This window comes from Pteropus alecto, unplaced genomic scaffold (assembly GCF_000325575.1).
Source record: "Pteropus alecto unplaced genomic scaffold, ASM32557v1 scaffold17, whole genome shotgun sequence".
Classification (NCBI taxonomy): Eukaryota; Metazoa; Chordata; class Mammalia; order Chiroptera; family Pteropodidae; genus Pteropus; species Pteropus alecto.
Window position 1 is genome coordinate 4,541,860 of NW_006440645.1, and position 21,862 is coordinate 4,563,721.

Sequence of the window (21,862 nt, forward strand, 5' to 3'; positions counted from 1 at the left end):
CTCCCCCAAGTGCTGAAAGATGACTGCCGTAGATATTTCAACTTTGTTTTGGCACATTGGTGTATTTGATTTATGAAATTCTTTAAAGTTTTATATGTATTATGGAAGGAGTATAGACTCTGGAGTCAGTCAGATGTGGATTCAAATCCTGCCTCTGCCATTTGCTAGCTGTGGCATCTTGGGCAAGTTACTCAGCCTCCCTGTGCCTTAGTTTTCTTATCTATAAAATAGGAGTAAAAGCAGCAAGTACCTCACAGTGCTGTTATTGGGATTAATGAATGAATGCATGTGATGCATGGCACAGAGCAAATCAAGTATGTGTCACTTAGTATTAATACAGTGTCTGGGAGGTGAACAGAACGTTTTTATAATTATTTGTAAAAGTGTTCCCCTCATAGCATTCTGTGACAGATCAGAGTTGCCCATTTTCTTGAGACGATAAGTGAGGCACAGATGACCTGCCTGTGTAAACAGAATATATACTGAGCTTTAATAATGTCCGAATACATGATTCATCAGAAACAGAGGAGTTTTGTTTTATTTATGGGAATCAAGAGACAACCTTGTTGATGAGGTTATTATTAAGTCAGCCCAACATGGCGAGTGGGGAATCTAAGAAATCTCTTGATTTTAATAAGACCCTTCAGTATTTTATTATCAAGATGTTATTGTCAGCTGGATAACAGAATTGGAATTTTAAGCATGCAAAAATTTTATGAGAAAAGATTTATGTTCCGATTTTTTAAATCGTATAAAATGTGAGTCCTTTCACTGTTTTAAACTAAAAAAAAAAAAAATCTGGTTACCCATTCCAGCCAGTGTTCCTTTTATTCCTATTTTTCTTTAGGAAAGATGTTAATAGTTTTAGTGTTTTTTGATTTACAAGCTATATCTTTATAATAGATTTTTACCTTTTGAAACACAATATTGACAAAACTAATATTCCATGTGCTTTTATTTTTCATGGATTATAAATTAACTAGTTTTATGATTGGAATTTTTTTTAAATATAAAATTGTCTCGCCTTTAAAAAACATATTTTTTTTATTTTAAAGAAATGTCTATCAAGGAGCCAGAACTGTAGTTATTGTTCCCATAGTGTTATCATCTTCAAGGTATTCATTTGACCAAAATGTGATTCATACTGTTCTTGAACTTTGCTATAAAAAGGGGGAAAAATAAAAGAGAAATCTTTGATTTGTCACCTCCTGTCTCAGATCCATTTACGTTTAGGTGGTTGTTATACTCACTACTTCGTCATCAAGGAAAACCAGCTCCTTCCCAAGTCCTTGCAGCTTCCTTCAGTGTCATTTCACTATAATGCTCATGAGATGCCCTCGGAAGTTAACTCTTGTTTATACTAATTAGCCTCTGCTAAAACTGGCTTCATTGTACAGCCCTCTGCTTAAAGTTGCAGAATCTATCAGTGACGTTAAGTGAAGACTTACTGTATATAGATTTCCTAATCATGGTAATTCGTTTTAAAAGAAGTTCACAACAGGCTTCTCCAATAAAGAAAGAAAAGTCAAAATAGGACCTAGAGTACTTGGATGTATTGACATTTTTAATAAGTGAGCAGTTATTGGTGTGTATGCAACAAATGGTACCATAAAATCTATAGTCTGTTACTAAGGGAGTTGATATTTAAGATTTAGAAATATCCTGTGTGTACTTGTTTTATTATTAGCCACTGATTACAGAAATCATTTTGCAGAGAAAACTTTCAGAGTAAACTTTAAACGGAAATGTTGGTCACAGACTGTAATCTCTAGTTAGCAAAAATTTTATTGGCTTCCGCCTTGGTAAATCTTGAGTCTTTTCTTGGCCTCATTGATTCCTTTTGATGGTTTCGTGAAATTCTCAGGTTATGTTTCTTCTCTCTCTACTCTCTTCTGCCCTTATGGGCCTACAATTATATGCTGCTTAGGCTTTCCATTAGGTTCCAGATGTCTTTTATGCTGTTTTTATTTTTTTCTTTGTTCATCATTTTGGATATTTTCTGCTAACCTATCTTCCAGTTCAGGAATCCCCTCTTCTGTTTGCCTAATGTCCTATTGTATTCATCTTCTTAATTCTTAATTTCAGTTATAGTTTTTAGGTTTAGAATTTTCTTTTGACTTTCTTATGGACTCTAGGTCCCAGCTCAAATTCACCATTTTTTTTTTTTTTGCTACAATTTATGCAAATTTTTTTTTTTACTATCTCATTGCCAATCCTTCCCAGATTCCATGCTAACTTAATATCATTTCACAGATTCTAAGTCCCTAGCATCTCTTCTTAAGAAGAAACTAAAAGGAAGAGAGGATAAAGGCTGAATGATAATCTAGGAAAAACTTTTCTTTGTTATCTCTATTTATAGAATATGAGGGTTCGAGCAATGTGATGACTGGAGATGTATTATGATTTTATCATTAACAAGATATCTTTGATTTTTCTCATTTGTTCCATTTCTTTATATGGACTCTATGCCTAATGTTTCATGTTGAATTCAGTGTCTAAAGCGTTTATGGTAATGATAATTTTCTATTTGTGAAATATTATTCATTCTTAACTTTAGTTTATATTAATTGAATGTGATAGTTTGTGAGCTTTCAGCATCTAAAAATGGCATTTTAAAAACCCCTAAAAATTTTATTTTCTTACTTGTGATTTAAAACTTAAAATCAAAATGAAAACGGTTATGTAACATTTAGTTGTTTTTTTTTCCTGATAAGTCTCATGTAAAAAGTGCTTATAATAAAACTTCTTTTTAAATAATCTTGTATCTTCCCACATCTTTTATATTTGACACTCAGCATTTTATTATTAGAGAAAAAATGAACATGGTTGATGTTGGAGGAAAAATGATTTAAACATAGTTATTTTTTGAATATGATAATTCAAGTAATGAATTCTGGAGCATGCATTTTATATTTTGAAATGGGCAGTTTTTCTTCTTATAGGATGTACAGTATTTTTAAAGTAATAGAATATTTGAAGATAGGTGAACAGATTTTTACAACTCTCTTTAACAATCAGTTCTTCAGGTGCCGGGAATGTAGCCGACCGAGTTTTGGCTCAGCTCTTAACGGAAATCGACGGCATTGAACAGCTAAGGGATGTGACCATTTTGGCAGCTACCAACCGCCCAGATAGAATAGACAAGGTAAGAAAGAAGGTGTGTGGGTGCCAAAGCATCAGGAACTGGACCATTCGACTATGTTATTTTTGTTAATGTCAGATTACTTTCTAATCAGTTTTTCATTTAGAGGATATTGAATGAATTTAAAGGAAATGGAAGAGAACAGAGAACAGCTGTTGTTTATGCTTTTCTCGCTCATGGCTTGGTATTAATGCTTTACAGTAGCCTATAATTTATCCTAGTTTTTACCCACACCTGGTACAAAAGAGCTTGAGAAATTTTTAAGACAAACCTAGACATGAAAAGTTATTCTCGGGCCACCCCAAGGTTTGGGGGCCTTTTTTCAGCTCATCTTAGCATAAGTCAGAACCCCTGAGGCGGTGCCTTCCATCTTCTTTCGGCACGTCGGCCTGTGGATGGCTCGGGTCTCTTAGAGAAAATGCTGAACCAGATTTTGGGCAGAACTTGTCTCCAAAGTAGGAGATTGAAGGGATGGAAGTGGTTCTCCTTTTTTACCTCTTAGGGTTTTTTTGCATCGCCGTTAGTGTTTCTTACCTGCTGATATATTTGTCTTGGAAGGCAGGTGATGTGTTTCTTTACCAGCAGCTCATCAGTGACAGTCTGCAGCATCATGGACTTTGAGAAATTAAAGTTTGGGAAATATCTTGCCAAAATTCTAGTCATTTTTGATCTTTTATGAAATCTTACCTTTAATACCTCAGTTCTAAAAACACCTAATTGTCCAAAATAAGTGTTTAAGAGCCAGTATTACTACACGCCGTTAACATCTCTTGACTAATTAACCTTTGCTTCAGGAGCCTTCAGAGAAAAGTACAAACGTATGTAATTGTATGTGTGTGTATTTGTGTGTTTGTATGAATGTCTGTGCATATATGTAAATACATACATATACACACACAAATGCATACTTTGATTAGTTCTTAAAAATTAGAAGTCCATGTTTTTTTAACCAATTAATTTTGGATGAGTGCATTGAAACTAAGATATTGAAAGTGTTTGCTAGTTAGATATAAAGACCTAGTTTTACTCGGTCAGGAGGAATCTAAAAATCTTTAATTTACTGTTCAAATTTTTGAAAAAATTATAATGTTTAATGTGTAATAGATGAAAATAAAATTATTACTCCCAGCAAAACATAAAATGGGTAAATGGGGAAAAGTGTTTTTAAGAATGATTTCCAGATCATCAGATGATTTACTGTGTTTTCAAATACAACTTAGAATGTAGTACATTGAATCATGGTCTAAATGTCTGTGTCCTATTCTGCAGTTACATACACACACACACACAAAAATACCTACTTTAAATAATTAGTGACTTTGTAAAAAATATTTTAATCATTATTTATTTTAGGTAGAATCTCATATTCATGTGGAATGTGACTTTTTTTTTAACTGTGTTTTTGTTACTACTCACATGAGATGTGGTATATGAAAAGTGTATTTCCCGTCCAGATTTTTTTTTCTCTGAAGAACTATTATGGAGATTGTGTAATAATACTTTTAAAAAAGTTTCGGCACATATGTGATTAGAAAATGGTGTTCAAAATGTGCCCCAAATGTGCTGAGAAAAACAAAACAGTTTAAGAGACAATTTAAAAAAAAAAGAACATTTCCTGTTACGAAATGAATGGACATAGTTTTTCCCACCTGTCTTGTCTGGGGGAAACTGTAAGTAGGAAGAGAATAAACAACAGAAGAATTAAAGTAAATTTCATGTGCTTGTGCTAAAAGGTATTTTGCTCTTCGCCTAAAACTGTGAAGAAAAAAAAAGGACCATTTTAGTGTTGAAGAAGTACACATTTGGTCTAAGTTTGGCCATGTTCGATTTAGGTGTGTGTCCCGTGTGCTTTACAGTGAGTACTTTTGCCTGTTAGCCCATCACCTGTGTGTGATGACCCTAGGTCAGTGGTTAGGACAGGAGGAAGGCTTAGACTGTCAGGTGTGGAATCGGTATCATTGTGTGACCCATACATTGTGCATAGTTGGTTGTCAGTTTTGGACAATATTTCCGTTTCATGTAGTCTGGGGGAAGCTGAAACTGCATTTTCTTGGGGATGCTGGTGATTCAGCCAAGGAAGCGAGACACACAGCTCAAGAATCACTTTATTCTGCCTCCCGCCATGTCAAGCCCATTAACTATGCAGTATCACACTTGGCTGAGTAAAGTGATTGCTGCGGTCTCTGGTGGTCTGTCCAAGTCTCCACAGGCCTGCTACCTGCCCCCTGCCCCCTGCCCCTGCCCCCCAGCTTATACACGAAGAGAAGTTGCAGCCACAAGTGTCCATGTTACATGTGAAGGAGAGAGGAAGGTTAATTAGATTGTGTGAGGTCACATAGACATACTGTCTTTAGATTGATGATGGTCTAGATTTCCTCATCAGGATACTTTAGGACAGCAAACAACAATTATTATTGATGCCTAAATAATAATAAAATGCCCAAACTCTCGGAGTTTATATTGTTCTTTGTTAGGCTGTTGCTCGTGTGGCCCCTTTAGAAGGCTAGATAGCCTCTAGTCCACGACGTTTTCTGTATTTGTGTTGGGTATTAAGAAATGGTCATGTCTTTTTTCCTAGCCTCAAAATAGTTTAATTTTATGAATATTTTGAATTTAATCCCTTTGGTTACTTTTAGCACTGATACCTAGTATGTAATAGGTATCAGGTTCTCAATGATAATTATTCTAAGTATATCTCTAGCCTATAAACCTAATTTTCTTATCTTAGTAAACGTGTAGAATTTAAAAAATTCTGCTCTAAGCCATCCATGGAAAAGATTGCTCAGTTGAAGGAGATTTTAAAAGTTATGTGGGGTCTTGAGTAATTCGGCTTTCAGAATTTTTCTAATTTAGTATGTTTAATTCATGGAAGTAATAATCGCGTTAATTTTCCTTTTGGCTTTTCTGCATGAAGAAATGTGCTTGATGAGTTAAATATGACATTAAATTTATATTTTTTAAATATTGCAAATTGAAAGTTGGTTTTATGGATAGATATCTTTGTAGCACGGAAATTTTTTAATTAGCATATTTAGAAATGTCAGCAAATATATGTAGCTTCCAATTTTCAAATGAATTGTGTTCCAGAAATTTCTTCAGAAAAAGGTTACAGATGTTTGTAGATAGCTTTTCTCTTTACCCTTCCCAGTTATAAGTCCTGTTCTTTTAATACTGCTGTTCTCAGCTAAGTCAGAACTAAAAAATAAGCTGCTTGACCTAACAGACATAAAAAGTCTCAATGAATCGTCACGTTTTACTTTTTTACTTTCCTGTAAATATTTAAGGAAAGAATGCTTATTAATCTTTAATGCTGTTTATCAGAATGGTGTGGAGAGACTTTGGGGGTTGGAAGGGGAGCTGCAGTGTGGTCAGACCTGGGAGGCCTCCTCCATGGTCATCTTCTAGTTTCAGCTTTACCAGCATTCTGCAGGACTCTCAGAAGTACTTATATTATTGTTGCTGGCTGGCGGGCGGGTGGTGTGTGTGTGCATGTGCACGTGAATGTGCATGTGCGTGTGTGTGTTTTAAAGCTCCCGGTGTTTCCACTGCATCTTCTATAATAGCGGCCGGAAAAGGTTCAGCTTCCAGGGTGGGATACTGGGAGAGAGAAGAGACGTGGGCCAGAGGTCGCATGCATATATGGTTATATGTTAAGATGTCATTCAGATGTCAGGATAAAGACTGTCTATCCCAGAGTGTCAGCAAGCTGTGGCTGGCCCACCACCTGTGTTTGTACATCTCATGATCTAAAAATGGTTTGTACATATTTAATAGTTTGTACATGCTTGAAAAAAAGTCAAAAGAAGACTATTTTGTGTCGTGAAAATGATAAGAAATTCAAATTTCAGTACCCGTAAACAAAGCTTTATTGGAATAGTCTCACTGCTTTGTGAACGTATTGCCTGTGACTGTGTTTACACTACTGCAGTAGAGTAGTTACAGTAGGGGCTCATGGCTGTAAAGCCTAAATTATTTGCCATTTGGATTTTTATAGAAAAAGTTTGCTGACCATCGATCTACCCTTGTAAGCTTTTAGAAGTGTAGTAAAAGTCTAATGTATGTTGTTCACAATTTTTCTAAAGATTGTTTAAATGTATTTATTGCATAAATTTTCTGAAGATAAATTACATAGGAGTCAATAACATAATAAGCTTAAAATAAACCAAAAGTAGTAGGAAGGGTGTATTAACTTCTTGTTCTTTCAAATGTTCTATCTCTTCTTGAAAGTTCTTTTAATATTTAATCTTTTAGAATACATTTTCTTGGACTAAATAATTATATTTTCCAACCGAATGACTCACCAAAATCCATAAATGTAGAAATGTAGTTTGTTTATTATATGAATAATGTAAATATTTTTTCATGGCACCTGAATCTTAAAAGTTGCATTGGTTTTTGCCTTTTTGTAATGGTAAGTTGAATGCCCTTTTTAGTATTTGTCATTATTGGGATTTTTCAGGCTTACATATTTAACTTCTTGAGAAGTTAAAATTACATTTAAATATATTTGTTCGGTAAATAATATTTGATGAGGTCAACATGCAAATAATTCATTTAGTCTTTTAGTAGAGAAAGAATAATAACCAAATATAATTCTTACTGCCCTGGATAACCAGGTTCTGAAATAAATTATTTTTTTCAAGATTGGCGAGAACTGGGAGGGGTCGGTAGTGTAGTTGGCCTTCTGATGCGCCGAGCTCATCCAGCTCCCGCCCCGCGCTTCTCCAGCCTCTGCTCACTCACCCACGCTGACGGGACCTGTTAACTCGTGAAGCGGACGGCTCGTCCGTGGCTCACAGTGTTAGGAAGTTCTTTATTCTACTGAACCAGCAGCTGTTTGTCTCACTAAAGCTACTACACAACGGCCCGATTTTATTCTAAGATGCTGTAAAGAAAAGTTTTCGGTTTCTCTTATATATGGTTCTTTTTTATCTTTGAAAACTGTTATGTTGTCTTGTCTTTACATTGTCTCACCAACCAGTATTTTCTTCTCTGGGCTTGACAGCTTGTTATATTTCATAGGATACTCTTATTCCATCTTCAGCATTTTTTTATCCCTTTCTTCCTGAACTGCTGTCCATTCGCTCCTTTCCCTCACAGATTGCGGTGTCCACACGAATAAAGGCTGTGGTCTGACCAGCACGGACCGTAGTGGGACACTGAGTGCCTTTAATGGGAACGCTGCTTCCGCTAATGCATTCCGGGGTTGTGTTAGTTTATTTGCCAGCTGAGTCAACACTGTAGACTGCTTTTGAATTTAAAGTCATCAATTACAAAACAAAAACAAAACTGAAAAGTCCAGGTGTTCCTGAGGCCTCTTCTGCTAAGTGATCACTTCCCCGCATGGGGCTTGTGCTGTTAATTCAAGTCTGAGAAGTTGAGCGAGGTACAGTCAGATCTCCAAGTCTTCCCTCAAATTCAGCTCCTGGCTACTCCTGCTTTCCATGTGCTCCCCAGGTGGTCTCTTCCTCAAGGCCAGGTGGTTTCCCAGTGGTATCCATGGCGGCAGCTGCAAGGGCCTCAGGCCTTAGGAAGAGAGGAATTAAATCTTGCCAAATTCATCTTATTAGATTTGATAAATCTTTCTAAGTTCTCGAGTGTGGGAACCTGCTTCTGCCATTTTCTGTGTCTCTTACATGCATCGATAGCAGAGGCATTGTATTTCTTAAATACCAAGAGGAATTTGTATAGCTTTTCCTGACTTTTTGAAAAATAGTTTAACATGTAGTCCAGGACCCCTAATTTAGGTGAGCTTCATGGAACATTTAATTGGCACAGAGATAGTCAGGGGCTGTTTTTGAAGAGTTAGCAAAGAGAACCCTGAAGAGAAAAGGGTGATTAAGATTGCTCACGGGGGAGGAACAGTTGAAAGTATACATGTTTGGGTAAAGAAATGCTTCCTGTTTTCTCTGACATAAGTAGACAAGACACTAAATTCAGTGGAATGTAGATAAACTTAACTCTAAGGCTTTATATACTGTTAAAATTAAGATTTCAACATTAATCTGGTTTAAACCTTATAGGTATTTAAAATATATACATATTTTTTTAGCTTTAAAACAGTGCTGAAATATGTAATTTCCCCATCATTTACTTTTATTCATAGCTGCAGTTTCATATATTCATGCTGTTAGAAGTATTGTGTGAGGAGTTTTGTAATTTTCATCTTCGAACATTTTGTTAATGTGGGCACAGCCGTTCCCAAACCTTAGTATTTCTGTTTGAGTTTTTGGAGTGTGCGTAGCATTGCAGAGGGACTTTTGCATAATGCAAGCAATATAATTGAGGGAGAGAGTCTAGAGGACACTGAGATTGGCACATGGAACAGATGACACAGGTGATAGGGACTAGAATGTTAGGTACAAAATGTGATAGAAAAGCCTGAGATCGTCAGTGAGAAGCAAGCAATAGAAGAAACGAGACAGGCAGGGAAGATGCCGGCTCGGTTCCTAACCTGGCCCTGTTGCTGCTCGCACTGCGTACTCTTTGAAGTTATTTAGCCTCTCTGGGTCTCCGTTTAGAAATATAACTAAATAATCCTGATATATCATCCACTTTCTACAATTCTCTTCTTTTATGACACAGACACAGATAATAATAGAGACTCCAAATGCTCCATAAAAGGATGCTAAAATATTTACTGAACCTATTTCTGAGGTTTTTGTTTTGTTTTTTTTTAAAGCATTTTCGGGTACCACCTTTCCAAACTTTCTTGTTATTGAAAAGTTCCTTTCTTCAAGCAGATTATAAAGCAAGCAAATATTATCCAGGTGTGCAAAAATGACTTTACTTTTTAACCACTTGATTGTCATAAATGGTGGTGGGGGTGAGCCGTAAATCAGCCTCAAGGCTGCTGTTGTGTAATAAAAACCTTGGTTGACAGTTGAAGAACACGTAAATTTTTCACTGAAAATTTATTACTCTTTGAAAAAGGAAAACTCGCTGAGCTGCATATTTTCTCCTTTCACAGATGTCCGATCAGCCTGTAGTACTTTGGTCTACATAATATTTTAAAAACGTCTATGGATGTAAAAACAACTTAGAGTTAGAAGAGAAATGTCTAACTATATGATTATTTAAAGTTAATTCACTTTTAAATTTGAAAAAGCTTCTAGATTCCCATATTTGAGAACTAATGTTTAGTGTAGCCAAGAACTAAATCTGAAGCCACGTATTGAATGTTTTAAAGGCAGTGATGGAAGGGCTAGTTTGGGATTATTTTTAAAGTGCATAGAGAGTATTAACAATAATGTGCCGTTTTTATGCACATTTTCTTGTGACATTTTATTCTGTGTGTGCGTAAGACATGTGTTTAACGTATTATAATTATAAAGCATGAACAGCTTCAACCTCGTCTGCAGTGCTGTGCTGGCATGTACATCAGAGTAGATTTGGAAAAATGCATCTTAGCTCTCATACTCTCCAGCCTCTCTCATCTGTTCTCTGCCAATAATTTTGGTCTTGCAGTTACTCTTTTTTGACACCAGGTGGAGATGCTCACCTGAAATGGTTCCCTAGTGCAGGCTCTGCTGCTTTCGCAGGCTTCCCCCCACCAGCCAGAGGAGGAGCAGCTTCAGGAAATGAGGGGAACTGGCTTTGCTTTGAAAAATAATAGTGGAAATGTGTGTGTGTCCTACCATGTCATTTATTTAACAAGTAACGATTGAAATTTAAATGTAGATTATGTAAGTTCGGGTAGGGAGGAGATGCAGACATTGGGAAAAGGGCAAGTTGACCAGTGGAGAGAGAACTGGCAGTCGTTCGGCGTGTGCTGTGCACCGGGCGTGTGCTGGCTGAGTTGCACGTGACGTCCACTGGTTCTAGACAAATGCAGGCACTTTCTGTGTATCTTACACAATGCCGTCGTAGTCCTCGGCTCAGTAAATTGTGCAAGATCAGTAGCGCTGTATGTGAAAACTGTAGTATACCATCAGCCAGTATAATAGCTTTTGTCACAGTGTGTTGATCTTTACTTCAAAAAGAGAAAGAGAAAAAAAGAGAGGGAGAAGAGAAGAGGAGAGAGAAGTGGCATTTGTATGTTATTATTGTAATTGTGTTTTGCTTTGTTCATTTGAGTTGATTAGAATTGAACAAAATTAGCAAGCAGATGATAAACATCCCTTAATACTCCAAGGAAAATTGAACAGAAGACTTAAGACAATTAGGCAGATACAGAATAAACTAAGCGGAGATTAGAAAACGCCTTTGTTCTCTGTCTGTTTAAGTAAAGTTTTATTGGAACCCAGCTGCATAGACTGTTGGGCAGATAAGATGAAAGTATTTGCTATCCGGCCCTTTAAGAAAAAGTTTGCTGACCCCTGAACTAAAGTTTTGGACCTAAACTATTCAGATAAACCGTTTATTGGTTTGGATTGAGTCAGTCACCAAATATTTATTGAGCACCTGTTACGTGCCAGGCAGTGTGATAGGTGATGGAGAGGCAAAAACAAACATGGCCTACAAAAATGTTTGACTTTCCTTTTTTATAGCCAATTATAACACAGGTTGCAAAAAGCTAACAGGAATGATAAGAGCTAGGAAATACTCATGAGACAGATCTCCTCTGTCCGAGGCAGTAATAACCTGCACCTCTGGACGGCCACCACGGCCATCGTCCGACACCGTAGACGTTCCCGCTCCTTTTCTCTCTCTGGTTCTCTCGTCCCGTTTTTAGCTGCGCACTTGTTTCTTCCGTAGTGTTTATTCCCATACAGTTCCCTTTCTACAGTGCTCACTGTCGCTTTATCGTAAGCTCCAGCGGGCAAGGCGTCCGTTTCGTTCTCTGCTGGACGCAGTGCGGGGACGCGTGGCGCGCAGTTCGCAGGAGAGACTTGCCTCGCGTGTTCTTCTGATCAGCCACGATAGTGCGTTTGGAAAGCACCAGCGTTTTCATGTCTGCTATAATTTGCTGATTCAAAATGAAAATAATTTGCAGAGCTAAGCTGTGTGTCTTTTAAGTTTATTTATATGTCCTCCACTGAGGATACTAGTATTTCCTATTGTTTACCTCCTCACTTTCTCACCGGTTATGCACTGTTCACGTGGTTTTTTTTTTTCAGGGGGCGGGGCGTGGATAAATATTTAGTAAAACACGGTTTGGGTGGTTGAGTAATGTGTTTGTTGACTGGAGAGATGCACGTGAAGATTGGTAAAGCTTTGTCAGCGATGCCGCCAGCCTTGCAGAAGTGACATGGTTGTGCGTTTAGTCACCATTAAAACAAGAATAATTCCTCACAAAACTTCTCTTTCTTTTGGTTACGTTCGTGTGTGTATTTTGGTGACAGTGGATGGCCCTGCCTACAGAGTTTGCAAAATTAGTAAGAACAGTGAGGTTTCTGTGCGCTGGTATTCCATGTTCACGTTCGTGACCTGAACCTGTGTTCCTTCAGGCAGTGAGAATAGCCATGTGTTCTCATAAGCAGCAAGGGTTTTCTTTATGGAAAACAGAAGTAAAAATGTCTAAACAAATGTATAATGTGTATATGGAAGATTATAGGTAGATCTACCTATATAAATACGAATAAATGAATCTTATGTGCTTTTATACATTTCGGTCCAGGATTTTTTTCTTAGATATTATATTTGAAATATAACATATAATATATATTACATTATATTATATATTATGTAAAATATCATATACATAAAATATAATATATAATATAGATATATAAATGTAATACATAATATAATATGTATTATGTGTTATATAATATATATAACATAATATATAATATATATAACATATATATAATATGTGTAACATATAATATATAATATAGATATTATATTTGAAAAATAAGAAAGCAAAGTTGAGTACATGAAAGGAATCAGAAAAATCCAGAAATCATACTCAAAGCTAATAAGAATTCTTTCCCTTCAGGTTGAGCAGGCATACAGCGGCCCTGATGTTCTTACGGCCCTGCCAAGTAGTGTTTCTCTTTGCGGCTTGGAGAGGAGAAAATCGATGTTCAGAGAGGTGAAGTAGCTCGCGGTGGCTCAGAACTAATGAGTAAGAAAGGCATATCCTAGAGAAGGGAACACTCTCTCTGGACACCTGGTTCTTTATTCTCCAGCCCGTCCATTTCTCGTGTATTGTCATGATGTGCCACCGAAGGATTACCCTGTGTGCTTTGTTTAAAATTTTTACATTTTACAACACTTACACTGTAGAGTTTTCAATTTTTTATTTTCTTGACGTAGTGCGCTTTTAAATAACCCGAGGAGAGAGTTATACAAAATGAAGTGATTTCCCAGTCCCAGGAGTGGTACGTGGAAGGGGTAGACACCTCCTCATTTGTCATTTAAAGTCAAAGCCATTGCTCTCCAATTTTAAGCTGATTTGTATTGTTTTGTTTTACCTTTCTCATCCCCATGATATTTATGAAGCCTTACATAGCCATGTATAAACATGCATACAGTCACCATGATTTCTAAAGCTTGTTTTTGTTTAAAATATTTGATGTTTCAGAGTTTTTAAATAAAAGTATTGTGCATAAAGGAATTACCCAAAGGACTTTTATTACGTAAGTTGACTGCTAAAGAGACTGGCTAGTTATATGGTACTTTTTATCACTATAATTTATTTTCTTCATATCATTAGCCAGGATTACCATGCCATGTTAGCCAGGAAATTGAGATGACTTCCTTCTGCAGCCCTTCACTTAAGATTCGCATATAGCTTTTCTAAATTCAGTTGTTTAGTTGTCCAAGGATAAATACTTTGTTTAATGAATTTTCTTTTTTTAAAGCATTGATGACGTATTGTCTTTACTGTGATTTTAGGATATATTACCTATGAATCCTTGTCTTCTGGTTTAATGTAAAACTGTTTAGCACAGATCATATCACCTAAATTTTTGGATAGCCCTCAGATTTTACACTGAATAAGACAATGCAAAGGACTTATTAAGCTTTTGGTTTGATGAAAAGACCGAGAAACCGCAGGGCAACGAATAGAGATATGTTAAAGTCTTGTGGTGGCCTATGAAAAAGAGCACTAGCCTTGAGAATAGGGAAATTCAGGTTTTAGGGTTATATTTAATCCTGTAACTTTCAAATGACTCCATGTGGCTGCCCCCATCCCTACCTCTTACTCATCACAAATTTGACCTTTCCCCTTGTATAGTAGATCATAAAGCCAGGAAAAAGCGAAAGGTCAATGTAGTAACACACTGGAGGTGTCTTGTACATACATAAATGTTATATGAACGCCGGTTCTTATTATAACTATTATTGTAGTCGGAGAACATTGTGAGCGCTGTCAACACCAAAGATGGCCTTAAAGCGACCCCTGTCGAATGCACGACTCACGCCGGGTGAATCCAGAGTGCTGGCCTTCAGCATTCCCGAGAGACTCCTGTTGAATAGAAGGTCTTTCTCCTTGGTTTCAGAAACATTAAATCAAGATGGCTTAATATCGATGTTTAGTTATTTTCTGTAATTGCCAAAAAGAAATTATAGGATCCTCCTAAAGGTAAATAAGGAGATCAAGAAAAATAAAAAAATGATGAGCCGAATTGTTCATTTTTCTCGGCGTTATGTGTTCCTCAGATTGTTGAGATTAGACTGCAGGCAGGGACACAGCCTCTTGAGTTTTATTTATGTCAGTCTCTCTGTCACATCGATGATCTCCACGTCGGACAGTAATACGGCCCAGCATGGTTTCTGATTTTTTTTCATAGTCCATATTTGTTTATGTGTCATTTAAGTCTTGCGAAACTTAATTATTTCCATCATTCAAATATCAGTTTCTCTTCCATCAGAGAGAATAGTGACATGGAGTCATTTTGTCCGAATGGTTGATTGAAAGCACAAAATGTGGAGGATAGAAACTTAAATCCAGAATAGTGAATTTTTAAATTCTTTATCCAATTCCCAAGCATAAACATTTTTTGTTGTTTTCACGGTTTTAAAAATCCTTCCAGAAGCATTTCCAGAGCGCAGAAACTACGTTTAGGTTTTTCCTATGTGCTTCCTGATATTTTCATTTTGCAATATTGAATTTGCCATTTACTTTTGATGAAGTCAATATCTGTATAATACCTTTAAATTCTTATTTCTTGGAATTAAGGCAAGTACATAGATGGCCTTTAGTGGTCAAATCTGGTTTGTAACCTACTGTAATTTAGTTACTAGGGGCTGGTAGGGCGTCATTCATATATTTATAATTCTTGTTTCATGTATTTACAACTATTCAATGATTATGATTGACCTTTTTCTCTAATGCATTTAAAACTTCATGGAAGTAAGGCTTTGCATAAATACTTATCTCGGCATGTGCATTTTCTTGCATTTATTTTCATTGGTTTTAAGTAACTTAACTTGTATAGAAATGTACATTTAAAAAGATGGTTCATCGCAAAGCTTTGCTTGAGGTCTTTGCTGGGAGGATGATTTAGACAGTTGGAGAGTGTTGCTTGCTTTACTATTTATCATTTTCCCAGACAAATCCATGGAGACAGGCTGCTGATAGGACAGAAGAAAAACAACAAAAACAAATACAGTGCTTTGGCCTGGAACTGAATTGTATTATCTCTGCTGTCAGCTAGAGTCTCTGCTCACTTACCCAGACAATCTCCCCGGGGATTAAAACTTCCCCTGCATTAGTGGTAGCCTTTAGTATGCTGCAGCCTCATATCCAGTTTAAAAAAATCTAGCTATAAACAGTTTTTAATAGCTTGCAAAATCCTCACCAGTTCAACATTTGGGGAGAGCAGTTATGCTGATGAATCAAACAGGAATGTCAATAATTAAGTTGTTTATCACCTGGATTTCATGTTTAGTTTTTCTAGCTCCTTACAACCACCAACTTTGGGTCTGATTTGGAAAATTCACATTTTGTCATCTTTGTCAAAGTTGAGGAGGAAACCATGGGGCATACACACCTGCAATTCAAAAATTATTTGAGGACACTTCTATTTTTTTTTTAAGTTATAAGAATTTTGACTAAATGAAAATTTAAAAGGATGGAATTGTAGAAACAAAAAACAAGGAAAACCTCAAAAGATTCTGTAAACCAAACAAAAACTATTAAGACCAGCTTCTCCATCAAGCAGCGAATGTCCGAGCTGTCCAGGAAGCTGATTACCTATTCTTCTCCTAAAGGCGTCTAATAATGGAGTTTTATAACCGTCTATGGCAGTCGTTCTTAACCTGGTGATTTTGGCCACCCCTCCCCCCAAGGGGCATGTAACAATGTCTGGAGACATTTTTGGTTGTGACGACATTGACGTCCAGTAGGCAGAGGCCAAGGAGGCCGCTGCATGCCCTCCCGTGCTGGACGGGAGAGCCCCGACGACAGCATTATCTGGCCCGAGTCAGTAGTGTTCAGGCCGAGATTTTATCCCGATGGGAGTTTTTCCAAATGAACAGCCACACTGATGTTTACAATGTTTCACAGGGAGATTTTGTTTTGTTTGTTTGGATTACTAATAAGAAAGAAGAGCAGCTTTAGACTGATTTCGGGACTTAGGGATGCAGTAAACATAATTTTTCGAAAAATGTTCATGGAAACAACATGGTGATCTTATGAAACAGGGAAATGGGAAACAGTCCTATTTCATAGAAGGACAGGAACACTTTTATAGGATTTTTTACCTTCACAGTCTACTTATTCTTATTTCAAGTCTCACACATCTAGAAAGTCAAGGGGTTATTTTACCCTTGTCAGAGGGGTGTTTGGTAATTTGCATTGAATACCAAACTTCTCTCAGATGAATTAAAAGAATTGTTCCGCAGTAACTGACTGCTGTACCTCCGTGTAAGAGGCGGGCTTTGCCTTGTCCATTTCACAAATAGAGCTGTTCCACGTCTCATCATTGTCTACTCAATCACAGTAGTTTACAGTAGAAGGAAGTATATGTAACCTCACAAGTATAAACACAAACAACGCGGAGGGACTTAGGGTAGGGAGTTAGAGATTAACGAAGCATGGTTAGGTTGCCTTGCAGAGATTCAGGTGTTTGGGCCTGGCCTAGGATGCAGGGCATCCCAGTGACACCGAAGAGGCCTCCGGAAGCAGTGTGGAGCCTAGGAGACCTTAATAGCATTCCGCCCACTGCGCTGAAACAAAGAAATTGGGGACGAGATGTAAGTGATCTTAATCTCGCTCTATAAGAAATTTGGAGTCGATCTGATTTTTTACACAGTATTATCCGCCATACTACGCATTCCCCACTAATTAACTGAATATATGCTGTGAAAATGTCACGCTTTCTGTAAAGCAAGAGAAAGTGAAAACAGTGTGGCTTGAAGTCACAAATCAGAGCAAGTCCCTCTGCCTTGTTTACGTGTTTAAGAACGAGTTGTCTCTGGTGGAGACAGACAGGAGATCTGCATTCTGTCACCACCAAAAGTCTTCTTAACGATTTTTTTTTTTCTCATTTTGTTTTGTTTTTAATTAAGGGTCTTCTTAACGATTTTTTTTTCTCATTTTGTTTTGTTTTTAATTAAGGGACCAGCCAGAGCTATGAAGTTAGTATAGAGAAAAATTCAGATAAGAAGTAGGATCTCAGAGATGAAAAATGCAGTTCAATGATCTCTTAGAGATTGTAATATGTAAAATAAATTGTTTCACTGGTAACAGAAAGAAATAAGCTTCATATGTTATGCTCTATGCTCTGTGTTCTTTAGTCATTTTTTCATTCTTGAAGGATATTTTGTTTAGGTGATATTTTGAATAGGTAATATGTCGATTACCTATTACATGATTCAAAGATCAGACCTGTGTGGACGCACGTGCATGGCGACACCTCGCTCGACCCCTGCACCCCAGTCTGACCGTCCTCGCTGCCTTCGCAGTGGTCTCTTCTTCCAACGTCGTCTTTAGTACAACCAAGTATGTATGTTTAAGTATTGTTTCCATTATCCATTTCCCTCCAAATACACAAAACGTGGGAAAGTACACACACTGTCCAGCGCTTCGCGTTTTCCATGAGCACCGAGTCTTGGAGACGGCGCTTCTCAGTGTGTTTTCCTCACCCTTTTGTGGGCTGCGTGGGCGCAGACTCCATACCGATCGTCCCCTGTTGACAGACGCTTAGGCCGTTGCCAGCCTTTTGCCATTACTGACAGTGCCTCAGCGAATAACCTTGTCCAGATGTTATTTGGTACTTGTGCAGGTGTGCTGAAAAGTGGGTTTGCTGTGTGGAAGGGTAAACGCCTTTATTATTTGGGTAAATACTACCTTATTTCTTTTCGCAGTGTTTCTACCATTTTGCCCTTTCACCAGTAATTTTGAATGTATCAGGATTTCTAAGTTGGTACCTACCAGCAGTCAGTAGTTAATTGAAAAAGCCAGTTCGGTAAAGAATTACTAAAATATTTCCTATAAAGCTTAATGATTTTACTTTAACATAAAACATTTAAATATGCATTAATTCGCTGTTTGTTTTGCTTTGCCAGTAGTCGACTGATTGGAGTTCCGTGATATCTCTTATCTAAACCTCACCATATTGAGTGAAATGTTGGGCTTTTATAGGGTGAGAACATAGGGCGCCCTGAGTGTTCCTATACAGATGTTTTTCTGCCTACGCCAAACTAACTGTTATTTGAGCTCTTCACCTTTATTGAATTTCCCTGAAGCATTTGCCTCTGTTTTCTCAGAAATAGTAATGTTCTTTTAACAGCCACATTTTACTGGTTCATAGAATATTTATTTATACATATCATTTTAATATTAAACAATCGTTAATCTAGCAGTTTCGATTCCGGGTTTTTACATTGTTTTGTTCACTGATATGTCACTGCTTGTTAGCGTGTCTGACGCAGGAAGTGCTCGGTAGATACGCCTTGCACGGGAAGGGATAACGGGGGCGTGAGACAGACCCCACTGACTCTTGATTTGCTCCAGCCCACGAGAGCCAAGGTTAGGTGAGGAGGGCATCACAGAGGGTAATCGCATCAGCCAGGGATATCGAGCCTGCTGTGGCTGGCACAATCGTGTATTGGAAATTAAGATTTCGTGATACTTCCTCCGTGAGTAAATTGAAAGGGCAGTAGGCTAAAGGAAGCCTGGATTTTAAGTGCTAACTCATCTGCTTGGCACAGGTGCCAGACTGGGCGAGACGTCTGTGTGCTGTACTCTTGCCCAGCCAGCAGCTTCCTCTGTCTTTGAAAAAAGATAACTGGGACTAGCCCAGTGTTTTCTGAACTTGGTTTCCCTCCATGCGTCGTCATGGATTTGCCATACCCACATATTACTTACTGCTATTCACTTTGCAATCAAATTCAAGATACTTTGTTCTGTAACCTCATCCAAGTAGAATGTTTTAATTGTGTCAAATTTACAGGCTTTTTTGTGCCCCCTTGGAGCATGTTGAACTTATTCCTTCTAAGTTCTTGAAAGAGGAGTATATTCAAGGCCGATTGTTTATATTCTAAACTTTGTAGGGGACGAATTTAATTTTTGCCGTGAACTAGCTTTGTCGCTCTTGGGCCCCGTTGTACCCTCCCAGCCGCCTGCTCGATTTTCGTTCGTTTGCTGTTGTTCCATTGCGTCACCCGTTTCCCATATCGCCCTGTACTTCCAATCTGGAAATTTAAAACTTACCTGTTTTAGTGTCCAGGGTAATATTTAGATAATTAGGGAAATATTTCCTCGGGCTATGCTGATGAGACAGCTAGATTTGCTCCGAGACACATACGTTTGTTATAACTGTGCTCCACCGGACATGATACAGCTATTTTGAATGTCTAATGCGTAGTAACGACTGAAGGGTATTGCCAGGAAGAAAGATTTTTGATAAACTGTTGTTGCTTTACATAGAACTTTCTCTTTACATTTGCATTAATCTCCTTTAATGAATAGAGTATACAGCTATTATTCTGGCCATGTCATCTCTTTTTGATTACACATTTTTTAGATGCGTTTGGTTGTGGATGGTGGGAAACCCACCTCTACTTGTCATCCGGATGCGGCCTGTATGCAGTGTAGGTTAGGATCTGCCTTGCATGCCTCAGTTTAAAATGGTCTTATCACATACATTTTAATTTCCGAAAATTGACCTTTTTCTTTTTCTTTTTCCTTTTTTTTTGCAAGGAAGTCTTTTGTCAGAGGAACTTTTTTCAGAAGGCATTTGTCTCAAGAAAATCCATTTTACCAAAAGATGTTTAAAAATATCTAAAATATAACTCGTATAAGATGTGTTCATGTATATAAAGACTCTAGGATAGCAGTCACAAAAACAATGGTTAATTCTTTTTGTAAAATTATTTTAATTACTTATGTAATCTTTTTCAATTTAAAAAGAAAAGATGGTATCAGATCTCTGCCTCGTTAACTTTAGAGAGAACTTTGGTCTGTTGTATAGACACAGTCAATGTAGCACTTTTATTTATTCTGCAAATACATAGAACTCTGGAAGGTTTTTAATCTTTTCTAGAAAATATCACTTTGGGCGTTAATATCGCATATCAATTTCGGTATAATGTTCCAAATACTCAGTCACGAAGAAGAATAAGGCCTCGCCTCAGCGCAACCAGTACACCCTCCAGCATGCGTGATGCGTTCGTTTTGGACCTCTGCACATCCTGGTGTTTATTACATTGATTTGCGAATGTGAGTTTTGAGAGGAAACGTCATCATTTCATGTTGATTTTAAAAAACTGACATTATAATGATACAAGATAGTGTGAACTTGGGCCAGAAGCATTACATATGATTTGCTCTTTAAGCAAAAGAATTAATCGAAATGCAACGTTAACTATTATACTTCTTTTTAACAGAAATTCCTTTGCAAAAAAAGTATAGCATGAAATTCAGAAATTAGGATTCTCCATGGTTTTGTGTGGCGTTCTGAAACGAGTGCTGTTGTAGGAGGCACGTAACTTTTCCACGACACGTAATTTGCCATGACCACTTTTACCTGTGACGCGTGACTGTGGCCCCCCCTGAGTTCCATGCTCAACTCCAGATGATTCGCTTAAGCCACGTTTGGAAAGACTGTACTTATGTGTGTAGGAAGTGGTGTCAACAGTAGGTCAGCTTTGAACTCTTTTATGAAATAGCACACAGATTTTTCTAGACAGTTATAGAAAAATGGGAAGTCTTGGCGAGATGAAGCCATCCTTTGGGACTGGACATCTCCATTAGGAACTGGACACCGGGGTAGAAAAGTGCTATCAAATATATTCCGTTTTTGTGTGTGTGTGTGAATTTTAATCTATCATTCTTTTCTGAGAAGCGAGCTTAGAAACTGATTTATAGAGATAATTGAGACCATTTGCCATGAACCTTTCCCATGTGTCTCACCTTTAACTAAACATAGCTCTGCCCTGTTACTTATGTGCCCCTCCTTCTCTCTGCTCCCAGAGACACGTGTCCCCTCTAGTGAACTGCTCCACTTAGTTTCTACATCTCATCGCAATTTAAAATTTTTTTCAGCTCTCTGGTTCCTCCCGATGGTACAGTTTTATTAAAAGTGAACTTGTGAAGGTCACCAACAAATATCAAACAAACTTTAATGTCTTAAGGGTTCTTATCTGTCTTGAATTCACAGATCTGATTCTGCTGACTACCCATATCTTCTTGAATCACTGTACCACTTTGGCTCCAATGACACTTCAGTTTCCCCTCTGTTAACTCTTTGTCTACTGCTCCTTTTTTATGTCAGTTAAATTTAACAATCAGTACAGCAGAGGAATTGGACAAAAATCTGGATCCAATCAGGCACCCAGTTTTGTTTTTAACTCAAAATGTAGCTCGACGTCACTTTTCTT

At 37.4% G+C, this 21,862-nt stretch overlaps 1 protein-coding gene across 1 annotated transcript in view; it reads left to right on the plus strand.

The window, feature by feature from the left end:
* Positions 1 to 21,862, plus strand: part of SPATA5 (spermatogenesis associated 5) — a 234,734-nt gene that overhangs the window by 103,753 nt on the left and 109,119 nt on the right. Inside the window, exon 15 of the mRNA XM_015593907.2 lies at positions 3,019 to 3,145. Within this exon, the coding sequence (XP_015449393.1) occupies positions 3,019 to 3,145 (127 nt within the window). The remainder of the gene's footprint in view (positions 1 to 3,018; positions 3,146 to 21,862) is intronic.